At 44.6% G+C, this 22,928-nt stretch overlaps 1 protein-coding gene across 1 annotated transcript; it reads left to right on the top strand.

Moving 5' to 3' along the window:
* Positions 1 to 424: 424 nt before the first annotated feature.
* On the top strand, positions 425 to 2,156 carry LOC148342007 (uncharacterized; the record flags this gene model as incomplete). The annotated part of the gene is made up of 1 exon (XM_088288023.1): positions 425 to 2,156. A coding segment is annotated over one exon (1,092 nt), but the record flags the coding sequence as incomplete, so codon positions are not given.
* Between the last annotated feature and the right edge of the window lie 20,772 nt (positions 2,157 to 22,928).

Genomic DNA, 22,928 nt, shown 5'->3' with positions numbered 1-22,928 from the left:
CCTAGTCTATCAATGACATTATGTTGCGATGGCCCCCAGTGGTCTGCATCAATATGTTAGGGTCCCACAACAGGTGTTCCATCAGACGCACACAATAGCCTGTGTGTGCTAACTTAAGCTCGCTTCCAAAAACGTCTGTGACTATGTCAGGAATGAAATCGGGCATCAGCTGCAACGTGCTTCCTTTTTAAATGCTCGTTTATCACAGCTGTGCTGCTAAAGGGAGGTTTACATCGTAGGACGTAATTTAGTGAAATGCCCCCATGGTCCGGTCCAAGTTGGGGTCGCACGCATTGCTCCGTGTGCGGCAGGCACAAGTCAAGGTAGCATGGTAGAAACAATATAAGACAAAGTTGCCGCCTGACCTTTGACTTGACCAAACCAAATTTGTCTTTCTGTGTCCGACAGACGTCAGTGAAAACGATCTCCTTTCTGTGAAAGAGGAGCCAGACTGGACTCACATCAAAAAGGAGGAGGAAGAGGAGGAGATCAACAAGTCACCAGTGAACGTTGTCCCTATAAAGATGAAAACAAGGATGAGAGTGAGGACAACAGAGGGGCGGAGCCTACAGGCAGCAGCTCAAGCCATCACGTGACAACAGAAGTTGATGAAGACCACTGGGGGCCATCACAAGCACATAATGAGGACACATTATCAGACGCTCATGTCGATGATGATGATGATGTGGTTGACGATGGGCAAGCCGAAGGTGAAAGGGCATGTCACACTGACTCCTTAACTTCAAAGTTGTCTTTAAAACCGCACACAAGAACCCACGGGAAAGAAAAACCTCTTTCTTGCTCAGTTTGTGGCAAGAGTTTCTCTTTTAAGTCAGATTTCAAACGGCACACAAGAACACATAGTGGAGAAAAACCCTTTTCCTGCTCAGTTTGTGGCAAAAGTTTCTCTCAAAAGGCACATTTAACAGAACACACAAAAACACACAGTGGAGAGAAGCCTTTTTCCTGCTCAGTTTGTGGCAAAAACTTCTTTCAAAAGTCAAGTTTAAAAAGGCACACAAGAACACACACTGGAGAAAAACCTTTTTCCTGCTCAGTTTGTGGAAAAAGCTTTTCTGTAAAATCAATTTTAACATGTCACACAAAAACACACAGTGGTGAAAACCCTTTTTCCTGCTCAGTTTGTGGGGAAAGATTTTCTTTCAAGTCAAATGTAGTTAAACACACAACAACACATAGTGGAGAAAAACCCTTTTCCTGCTCAGTTTGTGGCAAGAGTTTCTCTCAAAAGTCAAGTTTAAAAAGACACACAAGAACACACACTGGAGAAAAACCTTTTTCCTGCTCAGTTTGTGGTAAAAGCTTCTCTGATAAGTCAACTTTAACATATCACACAAGAACGCACAGTGGTGAAAAACCCTTTTCCTGCTCAGTTTGTGGCAAGAGTTTCTCTCAAAAGTCAAGTTTAAAAAGTCACAAGAACTCACAGTGGAGAAAAGCCTTTTTCCTGCTCAGTTTGTGGGGAAAGATTTTCTTTCAAGTCAAATGTAGTTAAACACACAACAACACATAGTGGAGAAAAACCCTTTTCCTGCTCAGTTTGTGGCAAGAGTTTCTCTCAAAAGTCAAGTTTAAAAAGACACACAAGAACACACACTGGAGAAAAACCTTTTTCCTGCTCAGTTTGTGGTAAAAGCTTCTCTGATAAGTCAACTTTAACATATCACACAAGAACGCACAGTGGAGACAAGCCATTCAGTTGCAGCGTTTGTGCTAAAAAATTCTCCACTAAACAGCATGCGGAGAGTCACAATTGTGCTGGTGAGAATAGCAGCGATCCTTGAAGCTTAAAAAAAAGAAAACAAAAAACAGAAGGAACTGACTCTTTGTGGTAAGATGTAAATTTTGATTTTGAATATAATATGATAAATTGAATTTTGCAAAGCTTTTTTATTGACATTAAGCCAATGTGATCAGTGCCAGAAGAACGATTGTGTCTGAGTGATGATGATTTGTTTTGGTGTTTACATCAAGCATGTAAATAAAATAAATTGCCTTTGCCTGGAATAACATTTTTTAACATTATGCTTTTCAGTTCTTTTTAATCGTACCTAATGGAAAAGTTGTGAGAAGAAACGGTGCTTATGAAATTGCTGCCTTCCACAATCATCAATAAAATGACTTGTTCCACTTGCTCAACTGGCCTTCATTGCTCTAAGAAAAGGTAAAAAACATAAGAAGAAGTTGAACTATAAAAAGAAGAGGAAAGAGAAACGCAAATCGTCTCAGTTTCTCTCAAAGGTTTTGGAATGTCAGGAGTTGGCAATCTGATGGCGACTGGAGTCAGCGTTTATTTGTCACCCCGAAGGAGATGATCCGCATCACGCAGTTTGTTGCTGCTGTTGTTGTTGTTGAGCAACGAGATAATTCGGGCCAATTGTATCTCGTTGTTGCCGGTGTAACCAAGTTAAAAATACTCAAATATTTTTGACTAAATGTTATTCAATTTCTAATAAGTTGTTTGTTGTATTATAATATTTTTGGGGAATGTGCTTGTTATAATAGCCCATGAAACAAATTAGGTACACAGTTTGTGTTGTAATTTTGTGTATTTAGTTTTGTTATTAAAATGAGCGGATCACATCCGGAGGAGGAGCTAGTGAGTGAGAGAGTGAGCGAGGAGTGGGCGAGCGAGAGAGGGACGACGGCGATTGCGGCGGCGATAGGAGAACGAAGGCAGACGAGTGTACAAAAAGTAGACTCTTTGAGTTGGTTAACGAAAGTGTTCAAACCGGACTCTTTTAGAAACCATTAACAGTGATAGAGTTGGTCAGTTTGAGTGGACTACTTGACGTAAGACCTATGTGTTTGGAATTAGCCGTTAGCCCAGTGGCTAATGAGTGGCATGGACTTAGCTCTGCAGTTGGCAACAAGCTAACGCATTAACTAAGGCCTGCGTGGCTGAAGACGTGGACGACGCCGATCGGGACGCCGGGCGGTCAACACTGTGTTGTGGACTGAGAGGACCGGGCCAACATCGCATCGTGGACGTGGAATATATTTTTTGTCTTTCCCTTTTTCTTGCCGGTGGGACCATAGGAGTGAACCTGCTTCATTGGGAGGTATCATTGTTTATTTTCTGCCTTTGGGTGAAGGAGCCATTTTGTTTTAGGCTGCTACGCACACAAGCATCGATCTGGCCAGCAACGTTACTTAACATTGGGGTACGTGACTTTGGTGACTGCCTGCTGCGAGGTAAAGTGACTGGGCCCTTAGATTAATGTTGTGTAGGTGGACCTTTTTTTGTTTAACCTTGTACGGTTTACTAGGCATTCATTTGTGTAACACACCAACTTGAGAGAACATTTTTTTCCCTGCCTTATTTAATTTCTATAAGTAAATGTTTTTGTTTTCTATATAAGCAAGTGTGTTTATTGCCTCCTTGAAAGATTGGGTTATAAATTTGAGTGCTTTTTGAAGTCCAATAATTTTGTACGGTTATTGTCCTCTTAAGAGAGATTAGAAGCGGGGCAACAATTATCAGCCATTTAAGAAAGCAAATTGCCAGATACTACTTTGCAACGATTCAGTAAATGGATGTACATACGATAAACTGTTGAGGGATAGTTATAAAACAAAAGAACCTAGGTTAGCCACCTCTCAATATAGTCACCCCGGCTAGAGAGGCGCTACACCAGGAACTCTTCGTTGGGCCCAACACCTCGTGAAGGTGGCTCCTGTAGTTAGGCTGCTGCTGCTGCTGTTGCTGCGCGTCTGAAGACTGAAATGAAATGAAATATTTAAGTACAGACGCTCCCCTTCATGCGAACATTCGAGTTACGAACAACGGTACATACGAACATATCTGCGCGTATGTCAAACAATGTTCGGAGAAAGATGCTGTAAGTTAGATTTTGTATTGCGCACCTTTTTCCGAGTAGTGCTTCTTTCCGCCGCTAATACCGACGCTTGGCGCTGTGAGAGCTCACCCAGCATCCACCTTGATGGAAAAAAACGAAGAAGAAAACTGTGCAATCATTGTTAGAGCGCTTCTTTCGGCCAGTTTCGAGTAAATCCTCCAAGGAAGATACTTATCAACCCTCATCTTCTTCCTACATTGAAGTTACGAGGAGGAAGTAACTTCTGAAGCCCATTGCGGTGATGACGAAGACCCTTTCATGATATAAAATGCTCCTCTTCCTCCATCATCTCCTAAAGCATCGGGTAAATCTTCCAAAAGTAAGTTAAACTTCATTTTATTTATCTTATTACGTACATGTACTTCCTGTGTGTGTGTTTCTCTCTCTCTAACATTCGTAGTACAGTACTGTAGGTATTCTCTCCATTTTATTAAATGTTTTTTTCAGTACAAACCAATACAGGTTACTTATACAAGCCTTAAACATACTTATATAAACCTTCAATATACTTATATAGGCCTTAAACATAAATTGTAAGACAAAATATAGTGCTGAAGCAACTTACAAATTCAGCTCACGAACGACCGTTCGGAACGTATTCCGTTCGTAAGTTGGGGATCGGCTGTACTTAAATAAACGCTAAAATATTTTTTAACACTCTAACATTTCAGTAATAAAATAGTGAAACATTTCAATTTAAAATTCGCAACTACATACAGAGTAAATTAAATTAATAATAAAATAGAAACATTTACTCAATATTGAACAAATTCAAGAGTCCTAATTTCGAAAGATAAAAATTTTTTAAATAAAATTTTAAGTATTATATTAATTCAATAAATATTTGGGCACATATTTAAATGAACAATTATTTTGACAAATACTCAAGATTGAAATAAAAAGTATTTAAAAATATTTGTATATTTTTTACATGTTAAAATAATTGAATAAACATTGTTGTAATCTCAATCTAAAGCAACGGGGTCAAACTCATTTTTGAGGATGGGCCAAATCATAGTATTGGTTTCCCTCAGCGGGCCGTTACGACGTTACCGCGTACCAAAACAAACCGATGGTTAGCAAGTTTTTAAATCAGAAGCCAGGAAGTAATTGTTTGTTCAACAATTCATTTTAAAGGAGGAGGATTGCTAACAAATGAACGACAATATCTCAGATCTCAATGTTGTTAGAAGTGAAATAAATGTGTTAGAAACAGGAACTTGACACACATGATTTCCCCTTTGCGGGCCACATAAAATCAGGTCGCGGGCCAGATCTGGCCCCCGGGCCTTGAGTTTTACACCTGTGATCTAAAGGATCTAAATCAAGAAGAGCAAAACGTTCTGTTAAAAATAGTGTCTGGGCATTTTTGTTCGTCATGACATGCAATGCACAACTCCGAGTGGTGACGTTTGCTTATTAAAATGAATAAATAAAACAAACAAAAAAGGTTTATCAAAGCATATAGATCTCAAGGGACAATATTATTGAACCAAACAATGATATTTGAAAACAAAAAAATGTTTGGAATGATTACAAAAGCAATAAGAGCAGCATGTTATTTGCAGAAGACCCTTCTATCGACTGTGTTTTTGAGTCCTCCCGGACGTCGTACTGTTGTAAAATGTGATTGGACAGTAAACAGCCAATCAGAATCAGCCCTAGTGTCCGACTCCTGATTGGTTAATAATTGAGGCACAGTTTGCATCGTAAGCATAAAACCGTGGCCGTGTCCAAATTAACAGGCTTCGACCTCCGAAAGCTGCTTTTTCGGCGCGACACCACCGCACGTGGTGTCCAAATTTACGCTGGCCGTGTCCAAATTAACAGGCTTCGACCTCCGAAAGCTGCTTTTTCGGCCGCGTGACGTCTTTTTCGGCGCGGCACAACCGCACGTGGTGTCCAAATTCACGCTGTCACGTACGGCCTTCGAATCCAGCCTTGAAATCGGTATTCGTTTCCGTGGAGACGGCCCCAGAGCCAAGTCTGCTTAGCGCAACACTTACATTACGCCCACACACATTGCTCCGCTGTTCGACGCCGATGTGACGCATTTACGGTGGATTTATATGAATGGATAATCTGCGACGAGCTCCAGATTGAATGAATCGGCGCAAAAAGAATATTTGTATTAAGATTTCATTTTGAACAATGGAACCTGAACTTTTCTTCATTTTATTTCACTTTTTAGTTAACTTACATTTTGTTCTTGAGAGGAGAATCATGCTTTGCCATCGGAAAGTTGTCTTTTATCGAACAAATGAAGTAAGTTACAAATACGTCAACCAGCATTTTCACACTGGAACCAACATTGACAGGAAAATAAGTATATAACGTGATTGTTACAGAGAAACTAAAAATATAGCGAGTAAGATAACTTCAGTAGTACATGTGTTTGCTTCATAATAGAACGAACATCCATCGATCCATCCATCCATTATCCGCCGCTTATCCGGGATCGGGTTGCGGGGGCAGCAGCTTCAGCAGGGAAGCCCAGACTTCCCGCTCCCCAACCACATCTTCCAGCTCTGCCGGAGGGATGCCCAGGCGTTCCCAGGCCAGCTGGGAGACGTAGTCTCTCCAGCCTGTCCTGGGTCGTCCCCTGGGCCTCCTGCCGGTGGGACATGCCCGGAACACCTCACCAAGGAAGCGTCCAGGAGGCATCCTAAACAGATGCCCGAGCCACCTCATCTGGCTCCTCTCTACGTGGAGGAACAGCGGCTCGACACTGAGTCCGAGCTCCTCACCCTATCTCTAAGGGAGAGCCCAGACACCCTGCGGAGGAAACTCATTTCGGTCGCTTGTATCCGAGATCTTGTTCTTTCGGTCGCGACCCACAGCTCGTGACCATAGGTGAGGGTAGGAACAAAGATCGACCGGTAAATCGAGAGCTTCACCTTTTGGCTCAGCTCCCTCTTCACCACGACAGACCGATACAGCGTCCGCATCACAGCGGAGGCTGCACCGATCCGCCTGTCGATCTCTCGCTCCATCCTCCCCTCACTCGTAAACAAGTCCCCAAGATACTTAAACTCCTCCACTTGGGGCAGGATCTCCTCCCCGACCTGGAGAGGGCATGCCACCCTTTTCCGACTGAGAACCATGGTCTCAGATTTGGAGGCGCTGATCTTCATCCCAACCGCTTCACACTCAACTGCGAACCGCTCCAATGAGAGTTGGAGATCACGGCTTGACAAAGCCAACAGTACCACATCATCTGCAAAAAGCAGAGATGAAATACTGAGTTCACCAAACCGGATCCCCTCATCGAAACAAATCCGACTTACTGCCGGCAATGCGGACCAAACTTTGACATCGGAGGTACAGGGACCCAACTGCCCGTATCAAGGGGCTCGGTACCCCGTACTCCCGAAGCAAGCTCCACAGAACTCATCGTGGGACACGGTTGAATGCCTTCTCCAAGTCCACGAAACACATGTAGACTGGTTGGGCAAACTCCCATGAACCCTCAAGGACCCCGTAGAGAGTGTAGAGCTGGTCCACTGTTTCACGGCCAGGACGAAAACCGCACTGCTCCTCTTGGATCTGAGATTCAACCTCCCGACGGACCCTCCTCTCCAGTACCCCTGAGTAGACCTTACCAGGGAGGCTGAGGAGTGTGATTCCTCTATAATTGGAACACACCCTCCGGTCCCCCTTCTTAAAAAAGGGGACCACCACCCCGGTCTGCCAATCCAGAGTCAGTGTCCCCGATGTCCACACAATGTTGTAGAGGCATGTCAACCATGACAGCCCCACAACATCCAGAGCCCGAAGGACCTCCGGGCGGATCTCATCCACCCCCGGGACCTTGCCACCGTGGAGCTTGTTAACTACCTCAGTTACTTCAGCCCCCGAGATAGGTGAGTCCACCACAGCGTCTTCAGGCTCTGCTTCCTCAAAGGAAGGCGTGTCGGTAGAGTTGAGGAGGTCTTCGAACTATTCTCCCCACCGACTCACAACGTCCCGAGTCGAGGTCAGCAGCACCCCATCTCCACTATAAAAAGTGTTGATGATGCACTGCTTCCCTCTCCTGAGACAACGGATGGTGGACCAGAATTTCTTCGAAGCCGTCTGGAAGTCGTTTTCCATGTCCTCACCGAACTCCTCACACGCCAGAGTTTTTGCTTCGGCAACCACCGAAGCCGTATTCCGCTTGGCCAGTCGGCACCTGTCAGCTGCCTCCGGAGTCCACAGGCCAGAAAGGCCCGATAGGACTCTTTCTTCAGCCTGACAGCATCCCGTACCGCCGGTGTCCACCAGCGGGTTCGGGGGTTGCCGCCACGACAGGCACTGACCACCTTACGTCCACAGCTTCAATCGGCTGCCTCAACAATGGAGGCACGAAACATGGTCCACTCAGACTCAATGTCCCCCGCCTCCCCCGGTACGTGGGCAAAGTTCTGCTGGAGGTGGGAGTTGAAACTCTTTCTGACAGGGGATTCTGCCAAGCGTTCCCAGCGGACCCTTACAATACATTTGGGTCTGCCGGATCTTCCCCCACCATTGGAGCCAACTCACCACCAGGTGGTGATAAGTTGACAGCTCCGCCCCTCTCTTCACCCGAGTGTCCAAAACATGCGGCCGCAAATCCGTTGACACGACTACAAAGTCGATCATCGAACTGCGGCCGAGGGTGTCCTGGTGCCAAGTGCACATATGAACACCCTTATGTTTGAACATGGTGTTCGTTATCGACAATCCATGACGAGCACAGAAGTCTAGTAACAGAACACCGCTCGCGTTCAGATTGGGGGGGGCCATTCCTCCCAATCACGCCCTTCCAGGTCTCACTGTCATTACCCACGTGAGCATTGAAGTCCCCCAGCAGAACGAGGGAGTCTCCAGGGGGAACGCTTTCCAGCACACCCTCCAAAGACTCCAAAAAGGGTGGGTACTCTGAACTGCTGTTTGGTGCCTAAGCGCAAACAACAGTCAGCACCCGTCCCGCCACCTTGAGGCGGAGGGAGGCTACCCTCTCATCCACCGGGGTGAACCCCAGTGTACAGGCGCCAAGCCGGGGGGCAATAAGTATGCCCACACCTGCTCGGCGACTCTCACCTTGGGCAACTCCAGAGTGGAAGAGTGTCCAACCCCTCTCAAGAGGACTGGTACCAGAGCCTAAGCTGTGTGTGGAGGTGAGCCCGACTATATCTAATCGGAATTTCTCTTCCTCGCACACCAGCTCAGGCTCCTTCTCTGCCAGAGAGGTGACATTACATGTCCCAAGAGCTAGTCTCTGTAGCCAGGGATCAGAGCGCCAAGGTCCCTGCCTCTTGCCGCCACCCGACTCACATTGCACCCCACCCCTTTGACCCCTCCCACAAGTGATGAGCCCATGGGAAGGGGGACCCACGTCGCCTTTTCGGGCTGTGCCCGGCCGAGCCCCATGGGTGCCAGGCCGGGGCTCGGCCGGGCAGTGGGTTTGGTGAGCCGTGCTTTGTCTGGACCCTCACCAAGGACCTGTTTGCCATGGATGACCCTACCAGGGGCAAAAGCCCCCGACAACTTAGATGGCTGTCATGTCCGAATCAAGCCTCCAAGTGACCTTGATGGTCATGACTTATAAGAACCGCGAGCTTTTCAGCAGCATAATTATGCAAGCTGTATGTGACCATCAGAGTCGCTTTCTGGACATCTACATGGGCTGACCTGGATCAGTCCACGACTCCAGTCCACTTCATCTTGGCAGATGGAGGGTACCCGTGCCACACGACCACTCCCCGTCATCACTCCTTACAAGCGGCCGGTGCAGGGTGTGTGGGCCCGGCGATTCAACATTCATCATTCCAAGGCGCACAAACATGGCAAAATATCAGCAGATGAAAAATAGATTCATATACAATGTAATGAATGGTTAATAAATCTTTCCCATCTTTTGTAGTGACATGGCAGCCATCTATTGCCCCAACCATCCCTGCAAACCCCCACGTAATGGATGATGTAGTGGACACCACAACCGGTATGATGCCCCACTTCAAGTCACGAGAGGAAGATCAGGACTCTTGCTCGTGCCCCATCCATGTCATGGGTCCTGGAAGAACGGTTCCATCCATGCTCCAAATGAGTCCCTGCTCAGGCGAGAATTAAAAAATAGCACAGGCACACTCAGGTTTATCCTGCAACTGTTATGAACTGGGGAATGTTTTTTATTTATTTACTGTGAATAGTTATTTCTGTGAATTTACTGTGAGTTATGATGTACTTAATTTATCCATTTTGTTTGTTCCCAACAGTTTGTAAGCAAAACAGACACATGGTGGCATCTTCATATTATTGTAAAAGTTTTGGTCTTTTACAAACCTGGGCTTTTTCACTTTTGTTTGAAGAAGCTGATCTAAAGCTGTGACTGGGACAAATGCATGTAAACACGTAAAATAAATTGTTGAGCGATACAAACTAGTTCATCTGTTTTGAAAGTACCCTGGTTTTTGTTTACTTTTAAGTGAATGTTATATAAATTCTAGTCTTGGGAACACCAAGCATTGATTTTTATTTTGATCAATCATTTTTTCCATTAAACTGAAAAACCTTCGTCTCCCTCCTCTCAGTTGCTCTTCTCTCCTCTGCCAACCTCTGTCTCTCCAATTCTTGTCTCCGCATTTCTAAACCCAGTTTGTAGAGTCTTATTTCATGAGTTCGATTCAACAAAGGCAGTTTTATTTCTTTGTTTTGCTCCCTACTATTGAAATATATGTGACTTAAATATTCTAATATCCTATTTCATATCCAATTCCAAACAAATCATGTTAAGGTAGAGAAAATAATAATTAATGAACAGTTCTGTTACATATATTTAGTGAATAATCAACACATAAGAGTCAGGGGGGTACCCGAAGGTACACAACCCAAGAAAGATTAGGAACCATTGAATTAGCGCATCTTGAGTAAATGGATGGAAATAGACAAGACAATAACCCGTTAAATGTTTTTCCTGTGATATTATTTTTTTTACACCATGCACTGGCTGCGTAGAACTTGGCCTCCCGTAAAGAGGCTGTCGTATATACGATTCCCCCTGGAGCTTGATCAGCCGCGCGGTCATCTCCTTGCTCCCTAAAGAGAAAGATAAAATAAAATAATGCTATTTTGCATGCATGCAGAATTACGACAATTCAAATGTTTCAGCTGTACCTTCTATACAAGAGTTACTAGAACGACCTTTGTTATATTTGGCCGATAACTGATAAACTGATCTTAATCTGGAGCGAAATATCCAACCATTGCTGCCCAATATTTCTTATGATTGTTTTAATATTATATACGAATAACTTATACTTACATCTGAAAGTGCACTCCGATGAGGTGGAACACGTACGTAGCTTCGTTTGTTTTTTTTTTGTCAAAGAAGAGTGTAGAACGGCGTAAGAAGAGCGAGGCATTTAAGGCTGCGAAGGTTCCATTTTAGTAGCCTTCCCTCAGGGTCCGTCGCCATGGAAACTCCATGGAAACAAGGCCAGATTTGAAGGCTAGTTCTCGGAGGCTGCGTGAATTTGGACACCTGCGTAAGCAGTCTCGTCGCACCGGAAGTGACGTATTCTGGTCGCCATATTGGACATCGAAGGACGGAGCCTATTAATTTGTAGCTATTGAACCTGTCCAAATTCACCACGAGTTATGCGGTCCATTCAGGCTACATGAGGAGGAGCCTTGTTAGGGCCCAGCCTGCAAACTGGCCTTCTGAGGTCGCGGACTGTTAATTTGGACACGGCCTGTGTTTTTGAGTCTACCCGGACGTCATACTGTTATAAAATGCGATTTGCCAGTAAACAGCCAATCAGAATCAGCCCTCGCGTCCGACTCCTGATTGGTTAACAATTGTGGCACAGTTTGCATTGTAAGCGTAAAACTGTGTTTTGTACCGAGAGAGAGAAACCGGAAGAGTTGCTCTTTTTGTGGAACCCACGCTAAGACAGTTCAACACCTGTTTTGGATCGGCTCATATTCAAGGACATTTTGGAAGGACTTCAATAAATTTGTCAGTTTATTTCTTTATTAAAACTTTTCTTTAAAGTGGGAAAATGTTGTTTTCTGTTTCTTGAAGAAGTGTGGTGCTGTAGATGCTTTTTTTCATAATTTATTTGCTAATAATAACTTTTTTATTCATAAATGTAAGTTTGGCAATCAGAAACCAACCTTTTCACACTGACACTGTTTTCTATATTAGACTTTTAAATGACTCTACTAACACAAAGGCTCAGGAAAAAGGCCAGTTGAGCAAGTGGAACAAGTGATTTTATTGATGATTGTGGAAGGCACCGATTTCATAAGCACCGTTTCTTCTCACACCTTTTCCATTAGGTACAATCAAAAACACAACTGAAAAGAATAATGTTAACAAATGTTGTTCCAGGCAAAGGCAATTAATTTTATTTACATGTTTGATGTAAACACAAAAAAAATCATCACTCAGACACGTTGGTTCTTCTGGCACTGATCACATTGGCTTAGTGTCAATAAAAGAGCTTTGCAAAATTCAATACATCATATTTCATCCAAAATCACATTTACATCTTACCACCAAGAGTCAGTTCCTTCAGTTTTTTTGTCTTTTTTTAAGCTTCAAGGATTGCTGCAATTCTCACTAGCACAATCGTGTCTCTCAGCACCCTGCTTAGTGGAGAATTCTTGAGCACAAACGCTGCAACTGAATGGCTTGTCTCCACTGTGTTCTTGTGTGCGCTGTTAAATGTGACTTTCGAGAGAAGCATTTTCCACAAACCAAGCAGGAAAAATGCTTCCCTCCACTGTGTATTCCTGTGTGCGTTTGTAAATTTGACTTATCAAAGAAGCTTCTGCCACAAACTGAGTAGGAAAAAGGATTTTCTCCACTATGTGTTGTGTGTTTTGTTAAACTTGACTATCAGAGAAGCTTTTGCAACAAACTGAGCAAGAAAAAGGGTTTTCTCCACTGTGTATTCTTGTGTGGCTTGTTAAACTTGCCTTTATAGAAAAGCTTTCACCACAAACCAAGCAGGAAAAAGGTTTTTCTCCTCTATGTGTTGTGTGGCTTGTTAAAGTTGACTTATCAAAGAAGCTTTTGCCACAAACTGAGCAGGAAAAAAGATTTTCTCCACTGTGTGTTCCTGTGTGCCCTTTTAAACTTGACTCCCCGTGACGTCACTTTCGGCGCGACATCTGTTCCTCCGCTTTCATACAACCGGGTGAGTAAACGCAACTATGGTTTTGTGCACCACCACATGCAACACTTGCACCATTCTCATGGAAAGACTCTCCCTGATAGAGGGACGTGTCCGCCAGCTAGAACAGAATAATGTGATAAGCGGAAATGTGGCTCACACGACTGTTAGCACGGGTTGTAGCCAACCTGCTAGTCTGGTTAGCATTGGCCGTAAATGGCTTGCTAATCGCGGTGAGCCTGTTAAGACGCATAGCAGTTCCATTCCACCTTGGTCTCCTGTGAGACGTGACTCCATTGCCCGCAACATTAAGCTTGAAAATCCAGCCACAGTAACGTGTATTCCTGGGGCCAGAGCACCCGATAAAGAAGCTAATCTTATGGAACTAGCAGTGCAAACGACGCTAGCTATTCAGATATAGTGATACACATCGGCTCCAATGACACTGGGATGAAATAATCAGAGATCACAAAGAAAAACATATCAAGGACTTGTGATCTCGCCAGAAAGATGAGTCGGCATCGAGTAATTGTCTCTGGCCCCTTGCCTGCGAGAGGCAATGATGAGAGGTTTAGTAGATTATTCTCGCTAAATAAGTGGCTGGCTAGTTTTTGTAGTGAGCAGGGACTGCAGTTTATAGATAACTGGCCTTCTTTCTGGGGCCGACCCGACCTGCTGAGGATGGACGGCCTTCACCCTAACTGGGAAGGCGCCATCACTCTTTCTAGAAACATAGATTATTGTTTGAGCCTTCCATGACTATTCATATTAGAGCAGGTCGGGTTGCAGGCGAATAGTGAGCCTGTAAGGAAGGGTATGGAGTCTGTAAGGCTAGAGCTAACTAGCGCTATGCTAGACTTGGACAACACACATAGCTTTTCTTCTAGATCTGAGCGCTACACACCATACGCTGTTACATCTCATACTGATATAATTTCTACTGAGGTGGCAATACATGATGGGTTTAAGCATTCCTCCTCGGTCGGTTTTATTGACGACGAGCCGTTCTCTCAAAATAATACCACTCGAAAGCTGGTAAATAACTACAGTGGAACCTTGGTTCTCGAACGACTCTGAGGTCGAACAAATCGGCGTTCGAACAAAAAAAAGAGAAATTCTTGCTTCGCAGTTCGAACAAACATCGGAGTTCGAACGCCGGTATGACGCGTGAGTGCGCACGCGAGGGTGGGATGCTGAGCGGCCAATTGACCAATTGTTGTCGCGTGCGGACGTGCTACGTGCTGCAAAGTGTTTTAGCCCCTAATCATGCCTCCAAAGAAGGTCAGAGCAAGCAACAAAGCTGCTACTAGCAAAAAAGAAAAGTAGTGCGTACAACTATTGCATTTAATTCGGTGTTCGAACAAATCGCTTTTCGAACAGGGTTCTGGAACGGATTATGGTCGAGAACCGAGGTTCCACTGTAGTTCAAAATGCAATAGCTAGACTCTTGACTAGGACGAGAAAGTTTGATCATATTACCCCGATACTAGCCAATTTGCATTGGCTTCCGGTCCTCGGAAGTTGTGATTTTAAAGTTCTGCTACTTACTTTTAAAATTTTGCACGGCTTAGCACCTTCCTATCTCGTTGACCTCGCGGTACCATATGTTCCGTCCCGAAACCTTCGCTCACAAAATGCTGGTCTTTTAGTGATCCCGCGAGCCAAAAAGAAGTCCGCAGGTTCTAGAGCGTTCTCTATTCGGGCACCAATGCTTTGGAATGCACTACCCTCATGTATTAGAGGCACCACCTCAGTACAAATGTTCAAAACACTATTAAAGACACATTTAGACTCTTGTGCATTTAGCTGAAATATTTGTTGGCCTGTTTACTGCCGCTTTTTTTCTTTTTTCTCTTTTGTTTTCTTTTCTGCCCCCTTTTCCCCCGGCTGGGGGATTAGGTGACGGTGACCCACTAGGAAGTTTAAGGCATTGACCAACTGGGCATGCACCTGTTCCAGTGATGTCGTCTTCCTGCAGCGCGACATTTGATTAATTAATTTATATACTTTAGCATCTAATTTAATTATTTGTTGGCCTGTTTACTGCTGCTTCTTCTCTTTTCTGCCCCCTCCTTCCCCTGCTTGGAAATTAGGTGATGGGGACATGCTTTGAAGATTACGGCACTGACGAACCGGGAAGGGACGTGCTCTGCCGAAGTCGTCTTCATGCAGCGCCTTTTCTGATTTCCTTATATTTCAGCACTTCATTGAACTACTTGTTGGCCTGTTTGCTATTTCTGTTCTTTTTTTTCTGTTCCCAATTCCCCGACGTGGGAATTAGGTGATGGTGATTCACTTGGAAGTGGCTGTTCTGAATTTACACCAACTGACCGGTACAAGATCGAAGGCTCATCTTCGGATATGCTGCCATGGAGATTACGGCCCTGGATGAGGACGCACTCCACTGAAGTCATCTTCCTGCAGCACTTCATTCAATTGACTCTTATATTATCTCATCTATTATTGCATAGCATCATTTTATGTGTCAAACGTTGCCCAGTTGGCATCCATTGCAGCCTGGTCATCCTGGAAGGGGGATTCCCCCATCTGTGGTCTCTTCTCAAGGTTTCTCAACTTTCCCCTAATGGGGTTTTGAGTTTTCCTTGCCCTCCTGGGGGTTAAGATCAGTGGATGTCGATTGTGGTTATGTAAAGCCCTTTGAGACTGTCTGTGATTAAGGGCTATACAAATAAAATTGACTTGACTTGTTGCGTATGCATTCCCATCACGCTAATCTTCGGGATTTCCCTCCAAAAGTCCCCCAGAGGGAAAGCAGATGCGTCTCCCCGTTGATACGACCAGTTTACTCGTGACCACCTTAAATTACTCTCATACCCTGGAAGGTCACTGACCTGGCGAGAGAATTGCCCCCACCATAAACAATGCTCAGGCCTATTTTCTCTCAGGGCAGTATCTGGTTACATCGGAACTTCAGAACCAAGACTGGTCACTTCTGTGAGCTCCAGTCCCTTCATAGTTTCATAAAGAGAATTACTTCCCATATCTATATTAGGCCATTTAAAAATATCTGACTTTTTAAAAATTTATTTCAACTTATATTTAAGCTTGCTTATGTAATACTACAATATTTATTCAATTATTTTAATATGTGAAATTATATCAATATTAATTTAAACCATTTTATTTCACTCTTGATTATTTCTTAACATATTTGTTCATTTGAATATGTATGCAATTTAAATTATTCCATCCATCCAGGCATTTTGTGCCGCTCATCCGGGGTCGGGTTATTGAATTAATTAAATACATAAGTATTTTTTACATTTCAATATTTATTTCAAGATTAGGACTCTTCTCAATGAGCTCAATATTTATAAAATGTTTCCATATTTCTTATTAATTGAATTAGGTCTGTATGTGGTTGCCAATTTTAATATTTCCCTATTTCATTATAAAAATAATATAAAAAATATAATAGAGCATGAACAAAAATATTTAGTATATTTGACAAAATGATACGTTTTTTCCGAAGTAAGATTCTGCTTAGCAACAAGCCCCAAACGCTTGATAGAGCTCAACCTGGAAAGAGGTTTTAGCTAGTCAGAAATTTATTCAGAAAGTGAAATATTAAATGTATGTGAGGGGATATTTGAAGAGTTTGAGTTTTGTTCAATGGACCATTCATATACGAGCCAGCCAAACACAGCGAGAAAACCAGCGCTGACTCCAGTCACCATCAGGTTACCAACTCCTGACATACCAAAACCTTTGAGAGAAACTGAGACTGCTTGCGTTTCTCTTTCTTGTTCTTTTTCGAGTTTAGTTTTTCACCTTTTCACGGCGTAATGAAGGCCAGTTGAGCAAGTAGAACACGTAATTTTATTGATGATTGTGGAAGGCAACGATTTCATAAGCAGTTTGTTCTCACACCTTTTCCATTAAATACGATTAAAAAGACAACTGAAAAGCATAACGTTAACAAATGTTATTCCAGGCAAAGGCAATTAATTTCATTTACATCTTGATGTAAAATCACAAAAAAAAAGATCATCATCACACAAACACATTGATAATTCTGGCTCTGATCCCATTGGCTTCATGTCAATAAAAGAGCTTTGCAAAATTACATTTTTCATATTTTATTCAAAATCACATTTACATCTTACCACTAAGAGTCAGTTCCTTCAGTTTTTTGTTTTCTTTTTTTAAGCTTCAAGGATCGCTGCTTTTCTCACCAGCACAATTGTGTCTCTCAGCACTACGTTTAGTGAAGAATTTTTTAGCGCAAACGCTGCAACTGAATGGCTTGTCTCCACTGTGTGTTCTTGAGTGGCGTCGTAAACTCCACTTTACAGAGAAGCTTTTGCCACAAACTGAGCAGGAAAAAGGTTTTTCTCCACTGTGCGTTCTTGTGTGATATGTTAAACTTGAATTTTGAGAGAAGCTTTTACCACAAACTGAGCATGAAAAAGGTTTTTCTCCAGTGTGTAATCGTGTATGTGTTTTTAAATTTGTCTTAAAAGAAAAGCTTTTGCCACAAACTGAGCAGGAAAAAGGGTTTTCTCCAGTGTGTGTTCTTGTGTGATTTATTAAATCAGACTTTCGAGAGCAACTCTTGCCACAAACTGAGCAGGAAAAAGGGTTCTCTCCACTGTGTTTTCTTGTGTGTTCTGTTAAATGTGACTTTTGAGAGAAGCATTTTCCACAAACTGAGCATGAAAAAGGTTTTTCTCCACTGTGTGTTCTTGTGTGCCTTGTTAAATGTGACTTTTGAGAGAAGCATTTTCCACAAACGGAGCATGAATAAGGTTTTTCTCCAGTGTGTGTTCTTGTGTGTTTCATTAAAATTGACTTTGAAGAAAAGCTTTTCCCACAAACTGAGCAGGAAAAAGGCTTTTCTCCACTGTGTGTTTTTGTGTGACTTGTTAAATGTGACTTTTGAGAGAAGCTTTTTCCACAAACTGAGCATGAAAAAGGTTTTTCTCCAGTGTGTGTTCTTGCGTGTTCTGTTAAACTTGCCTTTTGAGAGAAGCATTTTCCACAAACTGAGCATGAAAAAGATTTTTCTCCACTGTGAATTCTTGTGTGGATTGTTAAATCAAACTTTTGAGAGAAGCTTTTGCCACAAACTGAGCAGGAAAAAGATTTTTCACCACTGTGTGTTTTTCTGTGCCCTTTTAAAGACAGCTTTGAAGTGAATGAGTCAGTGTGACATGCCCTTTCACCTTTGGCTTGCCCATCATCATCATCATCATCATTAGTATCATCATCATTGTCATGAGCATCTGATGTGTCCTCATTTTGTGCTTGTGATGGCCCCCAGTGGTCTTCATCACCTTCTGTTGTCACGTGATGACTTGAACTGCTGCTTGTAGGCTCCACCCCTCTGTTGTCCTCACTCACATCCTTGTTTTCATCTTCAGTCTTTATAGGGAGAACGTTCACTGGTGACTTGTTGATCTCCTCCTCCTCCTCCTCCTTTTTGATGTGAGTCAAGTCTGGCTCCTCTTTCACAGAACGGAGATCGTTTTCACTGACGTCTGCAGGACACAAAAAGACAAATTTGGTTTGGTCAAATCAAAGTTCAGGCGGCGACTTTGTCTTATATTGTTTCTACCATGCTACCTTGACTTGTGCCCGCCGCACACGGAGCAATGCGTGCGACCCCAACTTGGACCGGACCATGGGGACACTTCACTGCAAAATTGCTCATTTTATTGCGATATTGATTTTAGGTCATATTGCCCAGCCCTATATTCTCTCCATCACAATCGTGTCTGTAGAAAAGGCTGCTCAGAGACTGTGACACCGGCTCCTTTAAGAGGGCGGAGTTTAGTGCTCCAACTCACGTGTGTGGGCGTGCGTGCGTGTATATAAGAAGGAGGAAGAGGGGAGAATCGTGTCAGTCTGTCTATCGAGCTAAGTTTGAGTTGTAGTCCACATTTATCCTGCTTTGAGTTGTGCGTGAGACAAGTAAGTTACAGCATTAATACCACTGTTTGTTTGTCTGTACAATCCACGTTTCACTGCTAATTAGTAACATGCAATGTTCAATGTTTATTATTTCCTTTAGAACCACACGAATTGAAGCGTCAAGAAATGTGTGCTTTGACTGCAACTTATTAAAAGACCTGAACCACAAGACCATACCCTCATTATTGGAGTTCTAACCGGACTCTCAACAGCGATTTGCATACTCCTCCCAGCACTAGTCAGTTACATATTTTTCAATGGTCCTTCGAGCCGGATGGCAAATCGCTGTTTGAAGATGCAGGACTCAGAATTAGCAGCACCTGGCGGCAAATCCAAACGATTGACATCGGTGCCTTCCTGTATGTCTGATTATGACTTAAGTGGGCCAGGTGCGCTGAGTAAATTCCGAAGACCAGCTGCTCTTACTAGAGCATTACCAGAGGAGCACGTAGCTACGGAGCGCTCAACTAGTAGATCCCCATCACCACCGGCTAGCCAGGGCTTTGACACGGGAAATTTGGGGGATGTTGAGCACGAGCAGGGGTCTCAGCATTTTAGGTTGCAAACCACCAGGGGGCAGGATGCCAACACACTCAGTGAGTTTAATGCCGCCCTTAAAGAGATGCGCCGAGAAAATGCTGAACTCCGCAAACAGTTTCAGAGCCTGATGACCGCCTTACAGTCCAATCCTCCTCCTCCTAACCTCCCACCTCCAGGCACATACCGCAGTGGGTTTGACGGAGGCAATCAACGCCCGACCAGAAGCCAACTGGACAATCCAGCCCACTCACAGCTTCAAGATCAGGCACGCGGGTCGTCCGGAAACCTGATACAGGACTTCTCACAAGTCAAAGTTTCACAGCCACCCGCAGATCAAGGATATAGTCCATACTACGCAGCCACACCCCCGCAATGTGCGTCTCGTGCTGACATGTATGGCCAAAGGCATCCCGCTCACTCATTCAGAGCTAGTGACCCCCAGTATGAAGATTCCTACGCTGGCAGAGATTCAGCCTTCCCCCCAGTGCCCTACTCTCATGTTCCCCAGAGAGAGACCACATACAGAGGACCAAAGCCCACCATTCCCAGCCTCACATCACCAGACCCCAGAGGGTTCGCACGTATGAAGTTAGCCTTAGAGAATTTATTACCGCATGACGCCACTGAGAGATACAAGTACCAGATTCTCACTGATCATCTTAAGTGTGAAGAAGCCTCACTCGTGGCTGACTCTTATTGTAATTCCAGGCTACCCTACACAGATACGATGCTGGCTCTCACCAAGATGTATGGACAGCCCCACAAGCTTGCTGTGCAACGGATTGCAGCGCTAATGGATGGTCCAAACATACGTAGCGGTGATGCTAAGAGCTTTCGTTTATTCGCTCTCAATGTGCGCTCACTAGTGGGCATGTTAGAACAGCTGGGTCGACAAGGTCAGGCTGAATTAACCTGTGGCTCTCATGTCTCGAGGCTCTTAAGTAAACTCCCCCACGACCTCAATGCCAGCTTTAAAAGATTCATCCATCCACTTAGAGTTTCCATTCCGACCCTTTTCGAATTTGCTGATTGGCTGGAATATGAGCTAGAAGTCCAGGAAGACAGCATTACGCCCCCCAAGAGAGATGAGTCGTCCAACAAGAGGCATGATAACAAGCGCACTCCTAAATCTTCAAGTAAGTCTGCTACTATCCTCCTGAACACTGAGAAAGCTTCGGGATCAAGCTGTGCAGCAGACCCACCTGCCTCTGGACAGTCAGCTGACAAGGCAAATGCGATGGAAAGGAGAAAGGCCTACTGTCCATATTGTGATAATGACAAGCACTTCCTAAACAGCTGCTCTAATTTTAAGGACTTGACTAGGGAAAAAAAGGTGACGTGGATTAAAGTCAATAAGAAGTGCTGGCGTTGTGGACGCAATCATCAAGCGGCAAAGTGCACGCTCAAAGCCCCCTGTAAGGACTGTGGCAGGAAACATCTGCTTGTGCTGCATGACGTGAATGAGAGGGGAAAGGAGGAGGAACAAGCGCCGCATTCACCGCCAACAGGAAGCTGCCTCGTAAGCACAACCGACAGAGTCCTGTATGCAGACCGGCCAGTCTACAACCGGAAGGTGTTGCTGAAGATCAGCAAAGTCTTCCTGAGGAACGGTGACAAATCCTTGGAGACGTATGCAATTTTAGATGATGGCTCTGAGCGGACAATACTGCTCCAGCCTGCTGCCAAACAGTTGTGCCTTCAAGGAAGAAAGGAGGTGATGGCTCTCCGTACGATCCGGTCAGGACTGGATCAGCTCCATGGAGCGTCAGTTTCGTTCACGATTTCGCCAGCTGACAGCCCTGACAAGATATATAGTATCCCGAATGCCTTCACAGCCGCTCAACTGAGTCTAGCAAAGCATTCTCATCCAGTTGCCGCACTTAAGCAGAAGTATATACATCTGTCAGGTTTGCCTCTTCTGTCAGTGAACAGGGTCCAGCCGATGCTGCTGATTGGTGCTGACAACACGCACCTCATCACACCAATAGAGCCAGTCAGATCAGGACCACCTGGTGGGCCAGCAGCTGTAAAGACACGCCTCGGATGGACTCTACAAGGGCCAGCCCAAGCCATTAAGTCAAGCCCGAATGTAAGTCACTGCCTTTTTACGTCCACCCCTTCATCCACAGAGCTCTTCTCATGCGTTGAGAAGATATGGCAGATGGAGGTGCTTCCCTACCGCAGCGAGAAGCTAACAGTTCGGTCAAGACAGGACGCTGTTTTCAAGAAGACTCGATTTGGATTTCAAAAGGCAGATATCAGTGTAGATGTTCGTCCTCAGCGACAGTCACCCCGCATTAAAAAGCTAGCCCAGAACAAAGAACCCATGCATGTGAAAGAAGACAAGTGGGTGCTCCCTCAAGTGAGAAAGGAGGAGCAGCCAGAGGCCTCCTCCATTGAAGTGAATGAGATTGACTGCCCCCACATCAAACAGGAAGTGCAGAAGCCTCTGAATATTCAAGAGGCACCTGACGAGGTGGCAAAGCAAACAGAGCCCCTCTTCATTAAAGAGCAAGAGGAAGCAAAACCCTTCCAAGTAATGGAAGAGGAGGAAGCGTCTCCCCACATTAAAGAAGAAGAGGTGGATGTGGCAATCACACTGACTGGTCTTCCTTTAAAGAGTGAGGATGAAGGTGGAAGTGTGGATAAATGCGGACTGGACTCTCCAAGCAACAGCTCAAGTCAGCACATGACGACAGAAGGTGAGCTGAAACATCATCTCGTGCTAACTCTGTCCAGTTCTAGTCTTCCAGATCCTCTTCAATACGAGACATGGCACAGTTTCATTGAGGCCACTGCCCGGCAGTTTCATGGGGCGGCCGACTCCAAGAAGCCCCTAACGGCTGATTCCTACGCTGCTGCTGAGCTGGAAACCTTGCAACAATCTCAAAGAGAGTCATTCCCTGAGGATGTCACCCAGTTAAAGGTCAACAAACCCATTGCTAAATCAAGTCGACTTATCCCACTTGCACCTGAGTTTGATAAACAAACAGGTCTTATCAGAGTAGGAGGCCGTCTTCGCCGTCTCCCCCTCCTGACAGCGGATGAAGTGCACCCCATTGTTCTGGACCCTAAACATGCTCTGACCAGACTCATCATACAGGATTATGATGTAAAGCTACAGCATCCCGGGCCAGAACGAGTGTTTGCTGAAATCCGGAGGAAGTACTGGGTGCTACGTTGACGCGAAGCCGTACGCCGGCATCAGAGAGCCTGTGTGAAGTGCAAGGAGTGGAAAGGACGACCAAATCGTCCACGGATGGCGGAACTCCCTCCGGCCAGACTGCGTCTCTTCAAACCTGCATTCTATTCCACCGGCGTAGACTGTTTTGGGCCATACACCATCAAGATTGGACGCAGGAACGAAAAGAGGTGGGGGATAATATTTAAATGTCTAACCACTAGAGCAGTCCACCTCGACCTGATTCCTAGT

Source organism: Idiotropiscis lumnitzeri, chromosome 2 (genome assembly GCF_059441095.1).
Source record: "Idiotropiscis lumnitzeri isolate Australia: NSW breed Sydney's pygmy pipehorse chromosome 2, RoL_Ilum_1.0, whole genome shotgun sequence".
Classification (NCBI taxonomy): Eukaryota; Metazoa; Chordata; class Actinopteri; order Syngnathiformes; family Syngnathidae; genus Idiotropiscis; species Idiotropiscis lumnitzeri.
The sequence above is the reverse complement of the archived record's forward strand: the minus strand, read 5'-3'. Positions and strand labels throughout refer to the sequence as shown.